We start from the raw sequence: 12,217 nt of genomic DNA, 5'->3' as shown, positions 1-12,217 counted from the left end.
TGGAATAAGGCTGACAACAATACCAGCCTGAGCATGCTGAGCAGCAGAAAAGTGCTGAGCAAGAATCAACATTGTGCGGGTCACACCCTCCTTGCCTGTGGCCATCGGCATCTGTAGAGCACACAAGAATCCTTGCACTTAAGCTTGTCTTGCCAATCCAAGCTCCTGAGGGAAAAGAGATTGACAAGCCCCAAAATAATGAAGGGTAATTTGGAGACAAGAGGCCCAGTAGATGACAGCATAGGCTGATGACAGGCAAAGGCATGATCTGAGGAGAGATAGGTTTGTGGCACAATGCAAGAAGGTTCACCGCTAGGAATCTCAGCTTAACTCCTTTGGCCTGTTTCCAGGGGTTCAGAAGCAAAGCTATAATAATTAACAACTTGCCCTCCAAATTTCCAACCTCACATTGGTAGTGGAGAAATGAAAGGCACATCTACGGATAGATATATGACGCATGTCTCCCGAAGAACGAAGAGAGCCTATCCTAATGTGCCTCTGAGAAAATGGCAATGTATCTCCTGTATTAAGGTCAGCCTCTGCTATGTCAGAGCTCTGCAAAGAGTGACAGGGTATGATCACAGATGGATCAAGGAAAAAGAGACGCAAAGCAATAGGCCTGGCCCAACAATGCAGCGTATATTAAACTTTCCAGGAAAGGGTTAACATTTCACAGTTCTCAAGACTACTGCAATCCAAGCTCCTGAGATTATTTTCCAGAGAACAATTCTCTATTGAGGGAAGGGGCTTCAACAACCAGGAAATGACAGATATAGTTCCCCTCAGCTGGGATTCTAGCTGCAATCCATGCGCTCATTCGCCAAACTGCATTCCATGCAAGGTTACACCATTTGGAGAAAAGCTGTGAATTTAATTAGGTTTGGAGTGGGAACTAGCTCACAAGGACCAATAGAGTTATTATCCTTCTTTTCACAATGTTCTCTCCCTCTCCTGCTGAGAACAGATGAACAGGCAGGGAAACGAGAAAAGAAGATGGCATATCCATGCTTTGTCTACCTATGGTTGGGCATTGGAGCTGGACTACTAGCTTCCATCAACAATTTAGATGTGAGTAGACAGGATACAGGAAGAAAATCCATTCATTTGAGATGTGGTGCTGGAGAAGAGTGTTGAGGATCCCATTGACAGCCAAAAGGACAAATAAATGGGTCCTACAGCAGATCAAGCCGGAAATCTCCCTGACCAAACTGAGGCTGTCATACTTTGGAAACATCATGAGAAGGAAGGACTCATTGGAAAAGACAATAATACTGGGAAAGATGGAGGGAAATAGGAAGAGAGGAAGCCACATGCTAGATGGATGAACTCTATTTAAAAAGGCCATGGGTTTTACAGGGTTGCAGGAATTAAGCAGAGCAGTGGAGGACAGAGGGTCTTGGAGATGTCTCATCCATAGGGTCGCCATGCATTGAGATCAACTCAAGGGCAGTTAACAACAACAGGATCCACTGTTGGACAGCCAGCATGGCATAATGGTTTGAGTACTGGATATGACTCTGGAGACCAGGGTTTGATTCCCATCTCAGCCATGAAAACCACTTTGGGCAAATCACACTCGGTCAGCCTCAGGGGAAGGCAATGGCAAACCTCCTTTGAACCAGTCTTGCAAAGAAAACTCTATGATAGGGCTGCCACAAATCAGAAATGACTTGAAGGCACACAACAACAACAGGCTGCACTGTCAAGCAAAGGGGCATCAGAAGACACAGGAGAAAGGTATATACAGATGGAAGGAGTTCAATGTTGTGTACATAGTTTTCTGTTTGGCCCTCCTCTTCATTTTATCCTTGTAACACAGCTATAGGTAGATTAGGCAGAAAAATGACCCATAGTTACAGCACTGAATTTTGCAACCAGATGAAGATTTGGAACCCAGACTCCCTAGTCCTAGCCTGACATTCTAAACATTTGCAGTTCTGGAATGATTTATCTCTCCCTTTCCAAGTATAGATGAGGACAACCGCCTGGCACAAACATCACCCTTTGACTGCCATGGGCAAGAAAAGAAGGCAAGAGAGGTAAACAAAGACAAATCAGGCTCAGCTTACTGCAAACAAACCATTGCTTGTCTGATTTGCAGGTCTTATACGCAACCTGGATGGGTTTGGAGTTTTTTTGAAGCTGAATTTTAGTTAAATTGGAAAAAAAAAGACTCTGATATATTGCTAGGATAGATTGTGGAGTCATATCCTATCTGCTTCTGCCTGACCCAATCCCTTCAAATCCATGCCAGTAAAGCTTCTGATACACAGTGATTCCCTAGTCCTTCACACAACTTACAACAGGCCACACTGCCAGACAGCTCCAAAGGGCCTATAATCTGCAAAGCTTGCTTCGTTTGTTTTGGGATTGTCCTGGGGGAGGTAGGGAATGCTGTATTTTTTAAACAGAGGCATTTCCCCGCCTTTACACACACACACACACACACACACACAGGGCACACAGCAAAATATATCAGAAAATGTGCAAAAAACATTATGCAAGCTTGCAAAGCTCACTGCCTTTTCCATCAGTCATAGATGTTAGTTATGCAAGCTTTTGAAGCGCACAGCCTTCTCCATCAGTCATAGACATTAAAAGTCATTTTAGGGGAAGAAATGTGATGATGGGAGGTTACAGACCTTCATCTTTCTTGAGATTCTGAAGCTGAATTTAAGATGGAGGGAGGTTCAACGCAGGTAAAGGCCATACCCCTTGCTGGCCATGAGGCATTTGGGACACAAAAGCTCAGCAAGGCAGTAAATTATTTTCCTCCCTTTTAGAAACAAAGGCAGTGCCTTTGAGATCTAACCTGTATTTGTCCTGTGAGAGGCTACAAGGTACAATACAGTGAGTTCCTTGACACAGCTCTGTACTGACACATCTGGAGGCAACTTTGCTGCATTTCCTACAATGTTGCTTGTGCACTGCGCATAATGGTGCACTGTACACAATGTTGCTTGTGCAACACTGACCATCTGGATGTGAACTCAAACAAAAAAACCGAACAAGGAACCCAGGAATGAGCAAAAAGAAAAACAGAACATCACACTGATATTTCACCAGCGACTGCCTCCCATTCTGCCTTTCCTAAGGTAAACATTTGAGCTTGCTCTTAATTCCTAGAGAAAGCAGGAAGCTGCTCGGTCACTGCCAGCCCTTGTTAAAGTCTGCCAGGACTGTTTGGATAGGGGTGCTGGTGTTTGCCTTGGGGCCCTCATACGGCAAACTCTCATCTACAGCAAAGCTTATTCAGTTGCGGCTACTAAATGACGCTGTTCCCCTACCCCCCAGGCCTCCAAATGGGATGCAAAGCAGAGTTGCCTTGGGGCTTCTGGGAGGAATATCCCCATTTTTTTTCAAAGCAGCCAGACCAAGTCAACAGTGTTTCCTCTTCACTGCCCCCGACAGCAGTCCTGCATTCCTGCCCCTGCTCCGCCTGTCCCCCAAAGCCCTCTGCATGCCCTCTGGCACCAGCGCACTCCTTGCCACATGAATGAGGCAGCTGTTTCCTTTCTCTCCCAGGCTCTCCAACTCTTGCCTGGGCACACGCAGGAGCACACTCAGCAGTCCTTTCTGTGCCTGATTGCGCCTGGACTTAGAAAGACCCACTGTGGTGCTATTCAAAACACCACACTAGGAGAGGAGAGACCGTCAGGGTTCCATGCGTGCCTGGCAGCTTGGGCATAGAAACCCCTTCCCATGGCCTCAAAGAAAAGGGACAAAGGATGCAGGGAAGACTAGAAGTCTCATGACATTGACAGAATGCAGCCTGTTTGTGTCTGGGGTGTGTGTTTGTGTGTGTAGCACACACATGCATATGAATGCATGCATGCTCCTTCAGCTATCCACAAGACTGGATTTCATTATCCTATTGATTTTCTTGGGAGTCACTCCTTCCCATCCAACACACTACTCCAAGTTGTTTCTCCACCAGTATCTCTTCTTTGAACTGCTGCAGTCCACACAGACAGAATCAACTCTAGTGCTAACCAACATATGTCAACAAATATGAAGGGGTGGATGGTGGCCAGCAGATTGGAAATGATCAATATACCACAAAAAAGGAGACACAAAACACTGCAGCAACTGTAGGACTGCAGCATTGATCTCCCATGCAAACTCAATGGAAAAGATAATAATGCTAGGAAAGGGATGTAGAAAGAGAGGAAGACCGCATGCTAGATGGATAACCTCTATTACAGAGGTCAAGGGTATGAATGTACAGGACCTGATCGGAGCAATGGAAGACAGGGAGTATTGGAGAGGTCCAGCCACAGGGTCGCCATGAGTCAGGGTTAACTAAAAGGTGGTTAACAACAATCTCTTCTTCCTCTAACAACTTCCATTTCCTTCTAGTACTGCATCAGATGAAGATTTGGAATACATTTCAAACCTTCTTCTCATGTCCAATCATTATAATTCACCCCATAAAGCAGCAACCAGGAGAAAGAAGGGAAAAAGGAGAAACGCTGTAAGGTGTATTGACACTTGGAAACAAACCCTCAAGGAAATGGTCAACCACTGTGATCATACTGTTGCATAAGATGTACAAAATAAAATAAATAAAAAGCAACCCTAAATCCAAAACACCTCTGGTCCTAAGCATTTTGGATAAGGGAGACTCAGCCTGTAATAAAGAATATGGGACCACAATCCAATTAATCTCCTTTCTGAACCCAGGCTCCTCGACAAACAAAAGGCAGCCTACATTGTATTCACAGATCTGGCCAACGGCTGCATCACTAGGCCCCTGAATAAGATTCACATACACATTACAGTGCAAGGAACAAGCTTAGTTTGACAACTGATGACTTTGATATCTCTGGGACTTGGATCTCTCTCTCTGCTTTGTGGCTGGAAAGAAAGGTCTACATAAAACCTGGAAATGTTTTACCCCAAGGTGTGGGCTTCCCCTTTAAGACAAGTGAGGTGCGCATGTGCATGCAGGAAAATGAATGTGGGCTAGGTGAACATATTAAACAATATATCTTGGATGCTCACTTGGAGAAAGTGTTCCTGGAGTAGTGCATTATGCTGTCAAAATCGTACGTCTCGCCCAAAGACTCCACCTCTTCAGGCTCCATCTTCAGGAAGTTATACTCCTGCCCTGCGGAAACAGGAGGCAGAAGCATGAGAAATGCAAGCTATACAGGCAGTAACTATCTGTTCCACAAATGTTATTCATTCCCAAGTTTCCCTCTTCTGCTATACTGCCAGTCAGCTGCTGTCATTTCTCCTTCCTTCTGGGAAGACAAAAGTGACATTCTCTTCCATACAAAACATTCAGTAAAGCAGAGCCTTGCTTTGAATGAATGCCGACTGAGCCGAAGGTTTATTATTTCTGGCTTGGTGAGTATGACTCAAGAGTCCAATTTAGGACATATTTGCATCACTCTGCTGCAGGGCTCTCTCCAAGCATGTATTCTTCCATCACTTCCCTCTTGGGCAGTGTGCATATTTTCTAAGAAGGAGAAATCATAAGCATTGCATAGGCAGATACATAAGTGGGCCAAAAATCACTGCGGCCGGGGAGAGTGGCAAAATTACAAAATTTATCTATTTATTAAAATACAGCACGACCGCTGTATCTATGGGGGATATGTTCACAGCGTCACTGTGGAGAGTGAAAATCACAGATAATAGTGAATCCTATCTCTCCAACAAATGTTGACCATAGAGTCCCATTAGAAGACCTCTAGATGGCTAGAGAAGAGTTCTTCCTAAGCATCTGGAGGTCCTCTAGCATGATTATATGGTCAACTCCTGCTGGATGTTGACCATAGAATTGCATTGGTGGATCTCCATAAATGGGTGCCACAACGGAGAAGATCCTTTCCCATGTCCTCTGACCACATCACTCAACCAATGGGACACAGAGGAGGACCTTTCCAGTTGACCCTAAACCTTGGGCAGGCAGATATGAAATGGGAAGTGAATGGGGTGCAGGTGTGAGTGGGTAATGGAAGGACAATAAAACTAAGGGGAGAACATCTGAAGTTCATGCACTCCTGGTGCTGGACTTTTCATGCTTGCTCCCTTAGGAAGAAGGGGAAAGAGACAGGAGATGGGAGCCTTTACCTGGTTGGATGTTTTCACCGATAATTACGATACACACTTAGTCAAAAAGTCAAGAAATGATCAGCTCAATTTCCGAATAGCTCATCCCAATCTATTATAAGACCCATATATAAAAAAGGAGGCAGATTGAACCTAATGAATTCTTGTCCCATCAGCTTATTGTTGGTAGTAGGCAAATTGTCAATAACTGGCTATTAGAATGGATAGAGGCCAAAGGTATTCTAGGGAATATGCTGGCAGGCATCAGAAAAGGAAGGGAAGTTATGGATCACTGTATAGTTTTAAGGTTGTATGCAAAAGTTTGCAGAGCAAATGTAATTTGACAGATAGATGATGGGGCTTTTACCTGGTTGGATGTGTTCGCGGATAATGGAGACGTGGGCATCCCGGTCTGGGCGCGTGTGCTCATGCCAGAAACCAATGACATGGCCCAACTCGTGTACCACAATTCCAAATTTGTCACAGTTTTTCCCAATGGAGATGGCCTGAGGGCCGCCACCTCTGCGCCCCACATAGGAACAGCACCTGGATGGAGAACAGCATTAAATCCAATGCTTCAGTTACAAGCCGGCTGAGAAGTCTCAACAGAAAACAGACATACAAGCTTCCATCCTTCTTCCACGATGGGAAGTGCAAAGGTCAGAAGAGGATAACATCAAGCCCCTTTCCCTCTCCTATCTCCCTCCCCAGGAGAAAAACAGAGTTTTTCCCTTTTCAAGGGAAAAAGCTCACATTGCTGGGATTGATCCACGTGTCTAAAAACTATTCCCAGATGTGCATTACTAAGATCCTTGGAGTACAGCTGCAGGATGGAGCTTCTACAGCTGACTCGAATGATGCAGTTTTAAAAAGGGGGTTGACAACAAAACCATAGTAACAAAACCGAACAGAAATATACAAAGACAGGCGGAGTACACCTTTCCAAAGGCGCCGTCCAAAGAAATCACTCTGGAGCAGGCAAGAAACAGATTTCTATTAAGGCCAGAGAGGATCAATCTCTCTTTAGTGATCATCCTAATTTACTAATTTTGGAAGAGAACTCAAAGAAAAAGCAAATTAGTAAAATAATGTGTTTCAGTCTACTGGGTTTTTTTTATGGATGGGAAAACAGCAACCTTATAAACTATTAAGAAATAATTAAGAGTAGTATTATCCCTTCTGGCTTAGCTTTTTGGATATTGTTTTACATTGTCTTGCAGATATTATTAAAAGGGGTGGTTTGTTTTTTGGGATTTTTTTTTTAGTTTCATGGTGGTAGTCTTTCTTCGTTGCAAGCGAAACCTTGACCCCAGGAAATCCAAATCCAGCAGCTGTTAGTATCTGCTGAAGAGTTAAGAAAAGGAGATGACATTTGGAGAGAAGATGTGATCCAGGTGTTTATATTTTAGCTCTCATTTCTGCCTCCTATATCTTTGCACTTTGGTTAGAACTGTGTTTAGAATAGGTCCACCAAAGCCTGTTCCAGTTTGCAGTTTAGAAAAGGATCCGGTCCTCAGAACAATTTAATCTGGCCTTCGGGAACCCTCCCCAAATTGAATCCATATATCTATATATATTATAAGATGTACAAATTCATTGATGAGCTTACAAAGAAAATAAATTTTCAGAAGCTGAGTTAGCACTGTAGGTATGCCATACTTTAAAGCAGGGATGAATCAAGTGCAACCCTTCAAAGCTGTATTTGAAGCCCTTGAACTCTCCAAATACTCTCAGGAGTCTCCAAACTGCTCTTTCCTGGCCAAAGGTGAAGAGGGAGGGTACATTACCTCTTCTGGAAGGTTTGAGCAGTAACAATTCATTCTTTAAATAGTTTGCATGGTCCTCCTACACAAGGTGGAACTTGGTGTAAAACAGGATGCTTGATCATGGAATGGTGGAAATTATCTGGAACCTAATGCTTGCCCAGAGGTTGCCCCAGTGTAATATCTGCCAAAGAGGTGGCTTACATAAAATACTTCTATACTATGCAGTGGAAAGTTCCAGGTTCTTTGAAATAAAATAACAGAGGTCAGAGCTTTGCTATTGTTCAAACCAGGAGAAAATCCTGGGTTGCTGTCCCAGAAAAGTTAAGCAAAATCCCAGGGGTCTTTCCCTTTCTCTCTAGCTACTCCAATCTCTGATTCAGCCTTTGAAAATCTTAGGGCTTTATCACACGTGGCTTTTAAACTGTGATTAGAGCTGGGGGGGAAGTGCCTTTGGTGATACCTATCGCATGACAACACCTCTAACCTGTTGCTGCTGTGTCTGTGTGTTTGGGCAACCTTTTGCATTGAGGGAGAAACCCTGTCAATGGGTTCACAATCATTCTAGTCCCCAGGTGTAAAATGTTGCTGCTGGGGCAGTTGAGATATTGGCATCATGTGGACTGAGAAGACATGCAATAAAGGCTGCTCACAAACAGGTATAATTCCACACACACACATACACATTTACAAGTGGGATTGAGGCAAGAATTGGGCTGGCACGGTAATGTCCCTAGTGAGCCCCGAGGTTTATTCTTCTGCTTTCCCAAAAGAGCTGCCTGCAAGAATACACCCACACAGCAGACAGGGCTGGATGAGCAAGCAACTATCTTTGACCTCTCATCTAATGCATTAATCGCTTGGCAATGCTCCACACGTCTTGACAAGTAGGTTGCCAAGCAGCTTTCCTTTGCCCTTGCATAGCAGAGGCCGTGTCACCGGCGGAGACGCTCTGCCTCTTGCTTACCCACATGGCCGGTACGTAAAAACGATGTAGCTATCTTCATCGTTCCGCTCCAAGAAGGTGACGCAGGTGTACTTCTCCCAGTGGCGCATGGCTTGTCGGAAGATCGCTCGCTGGCTACCTGAAGGAAACAGGAAGAGGACAAAAGCTGGCTAGAAGGTGGCTAAACAAAACCTAAACCTGTAGCCAAGACTCTGAAATATGTAAGCAGTTGAACAATTGTCAAGGATGACAGATAACATATACAGTTGGCCCGCCATATACACATTCAAATATCCATGGCTTGAAAATATTTCTAAACATATATAAATCCTCCCCCCCCCCCCCCAAAAGCAAACCCTGATTTTGCCATTCTATAGAAGGAACACCATTTTACTAGCCACTGCATTTAATGGGACTTGAACATCCATGGATTTTCATAAAACATTCAGGAGTAGTCAGATTGGCCATATAGCAAATTCAGTTCAAAAATCCACAGGGCATCCTGGAACCAAACCCAAGGGCCTACTGTATAACAGTTATGGGGGGCTTCAAACATAATCTAGATTTTGAGTAGTGGGAAATGAATTCAGGACTTCAAGAAGGCGGAAATTTAGGCCCCATACAGACAGGCCAAAATAAAGCTGCTTCGGGTCACTTTGGAGGTATGCTGTTTAAATGATGCATGTGTCCTAAGAGGCCAGAAGCCATGCCAAAGCCCTGCCACAGTCCTAAGGACTGGAGCACAGCTTTGGCGCAGCTTCCGGACTCTTAGGACGCATGCATCATTTAAACAGCATACCTCCAAAGTGACCCCCGAAGCAGCTTTATTTTGGCCTGTCTATATGGGGCCTCAGTTACCATTCACGCTACACAGTTATAGTACTACAGGCTGAGTCTTCCTTATCCAAAATCCTTGGGACCAGAGGTGTTTGGGATTTTGGAATACCTGTGTTTGCATATACGTACGTGCAATATTTGGAATATTTGCATATACATAATGAGATATCTTGGAGATATCTTGGACCTGAGTCTAAACATGAAATTCATTTCTGTTTCATAAACACCTTATGCACATAGCCGGGAGGTAATTTTATGCAATATTTTAAAATCATTTTGTGTGTTAAACAAAGCGAGTGTGCACTGAACCATCAGAAAGCAAAGGTGTCACGATCTCAGCCACCTATTTAAAAGAATTGTTTGGGGGAATATTTCAGATTTTGGAATTCTGGCTCAACCCGTACTATTTCATTTTAACTGCCATGGTTCCATCATTTGGATTCCTGGGATTTGCAGTTCAGGAAAGCATACTTAAAAAGCCAGAGCTGTCTAACACCTCACTGAACTACAAACCCCAGGATCCCATGGTATGCAACTGTAGCAGTTAAAGTGGGACAATAGCGCTATAGTTGTGCAGCGTGAAGGAGACCCTTGTGTCTATGCTACAGTCTGCTGACTCATGTCGGTCACATTGTATGATTATGTAGTCCAATTTTAGGAGACAATCACAGTTTCAAGGGGTCTGGACCTGCCAAGCTGCTTTTAAATTGCCATCTCACCACTGAAATTCCCACTGATCACATAAGGAATGACGCCATCTGGCCAGACCCGCTCCGCACGAGACGTGGCGGCCCTGCGACTTCGAGGCCGTCCCCGGTCCTGCTTCCATCGCCTCCTCTGCTGTCTTCCAGATCTGATGCTGGTACTGTTGGACCCGTTCCCTGTTAAGGAGACATCAAGCACAATGGTTTGTGAGTTAACACAGACGTTCCCCATTTAGTGGATGGAGATAACCTTTTGAACTGTTGGTTCGTTTTCATGTCAGAATTATTAGCATGATAGGGTTAACATAAATCAGAAATGACTTGAAGTCACACAACAACAACAACAACAACAACAACCAGGTTCTTTGCAACAGATCTTATGCCGACTTCCAATTTTTTGCTGTTTCACAGTTTTAGCTGCTGTCAAAAGAATTCCAGACAGCATCTTGCTTCTTCCCTCCCACAACTGAAAGCAAGACGCCCCTTGCAGTCCCATGCAGCCCTATGGATCTGTGATGCAGGGAAGGCAGAGAAAACCACTGCCAGCTCCCAAGCTTACCCAGGTGGGTAGCTTTCTCTCCTGATGGCCATGGCTTCATCTCTCTTCTCCCACTCCCATTGGCACTACATATCCCTGCAAAAAGGGCACCATGCTTGTGTAACCAAGATTTCAGCCTGGCAGCTGAAGTCCAAACCACTTGGGAGAGATATGGTTCAGAACGATTGTTTCAGTAGACTGTAACACACAGAAGAATTTACTGTCATAACACTTTCTGTAAAAACTGAATTGCACATCCTCTCTGATTCCACTTCTTGCACAAACCAACTGGCCTAACCTTCCAAAAAATGCTTATTTCTCGAGGCGTCTTCCAAATCCCAACCTACACTTTTGATTTGTGTGGACTCAGGGCTTCGAAGGGTTGGATATTTATTTTGGCCTTCAAGGAGCAGAGAGGCAGATATGAAGCTACGAAAAACCAGCAAGGCCATGGGGTAAGCTGGCCGCTGTTCTTCCAGTCTAACTACAGCATTTTGGCTGCTGCTGTATCAAGGGGGGAAAATGGTTTGTTTCTTATTTTTATTCTGGTGGACAGTATTAGGGCAGCGTAGGGCATGGCTGTTTTTTTCACAAGCAGATCACCTTTGGCTGTGAAAAGCAGCTTTTCCTCCAGAGTTTTTGGCTGGTGTTGTAAAAGCAAGATCAGAAGGAGTGTAACTCTGTATGCCAAGATCTTTGTCTCCAAATTGTCTCAAATGCTCTCTATCAGCCAAGCTGCCGCCAAAGCCTACAGAATTACCTGGCAGGAGATCCTACCCTCCAGGGCCAGGGATGAAGGGAAGAAACCACAAGGTCCAAAAGCCAATACTGACGCCTGACTGACTGATAAAGAGAAACCTGTTAGGGTCATGTCTGAATATAAATCTCCCACAATTAATTGGATGTTTTCTGTTCAGTCTCTTTGGTGCAAATTGTGCTTACTGGTAGGTGATGCTGAAGTTTCAATACATATCTGCTAGTCCTGCACAGATTCCTCCACTGCCTTTTTGTCTGGCCAGGAAAGCAAGGCCATGGGAATGCCTGAGTTCAGAAACCTATGCTGCTCATGAAGAATAGATGGATAAAAAGCCTCCATGTATGAGAGAAAATTCCCACTTGGGACTCCTATGCAAAAAAAGAATAGCATACCCTCCAACTGTCCCAGTTTGTCAGGGACAATCCTGATGAATGTTCCATCACCCCAGTTGCTTTTAAAATGCACTAGGCCTGTTACAGACTGCCAAAATAAAGCTGCTTTGGGTCTCTTTGGAGGTATGCTATTTAAATGATGCATAGGTCCTAAGAGTCCGGAGGTCGCGCCAAAGCCACACTCCATTCCTAAGCATTGGAGTGCAGCTTTGGTGCAGCT

General features: G+C 44.4%; 1 protein-coding gene across 1 annotated transcript in view; it reads right to left on the bottom strand.

The window, feature by feature from the left end:
- Positions 1 to 12,217, bottom strand: part of BMP1 (bone morphogenetic protein 1) — a 94,353-nt gene that overhangs the window by 38,575 nt on the left and 43,561 nt on the right. The window contains exons 3-6 of the mRNA XM_089538015.1: positions 10,326 to 10,487; positions 8,791 to 8,908; positions 6,428 to 6,606; positions 5,005 to 5,110 (exon numbers count right to left, since the gene is read on the bottom strand). Coding sequence (XP_089394141.1) covers positions 5,005 to 5,110; positions 6,428 to 6,606; positions 8,791 to 8,908; positions 10,326 to 10,487 — 565 coding nt within the window. The remainder of the gene's footprint in view (positions 1 to 5,004; positions 5,111 to 6,427; positions 6,607 to 8,790; positions 8,909 to 10,325; positions 10,488 to 12,217) is intronic.

Source organism: Sceloporus occidentalis, unplaced genomic scaffold (assembly GCF_023333645.1).
Source record: "Sceloporus occidentalis isolate IW3139 unplaced genomic scaffold, rSceOcc1.0.p SCAF_9, whole genome shotgun sequence".
Taxonomy (NCBI): Eukaryota; Metazoa; Chordata; class Lepidosauria; order Squamata; family Phrynosomatidae; genus Sceloporus; species Sceloporus occidentalis.
The sequence above is the reverse complement of the archived record's forward strand: the minus strand, read 5'-3'. Positions and strand labels throughout refer to the sequence as shown.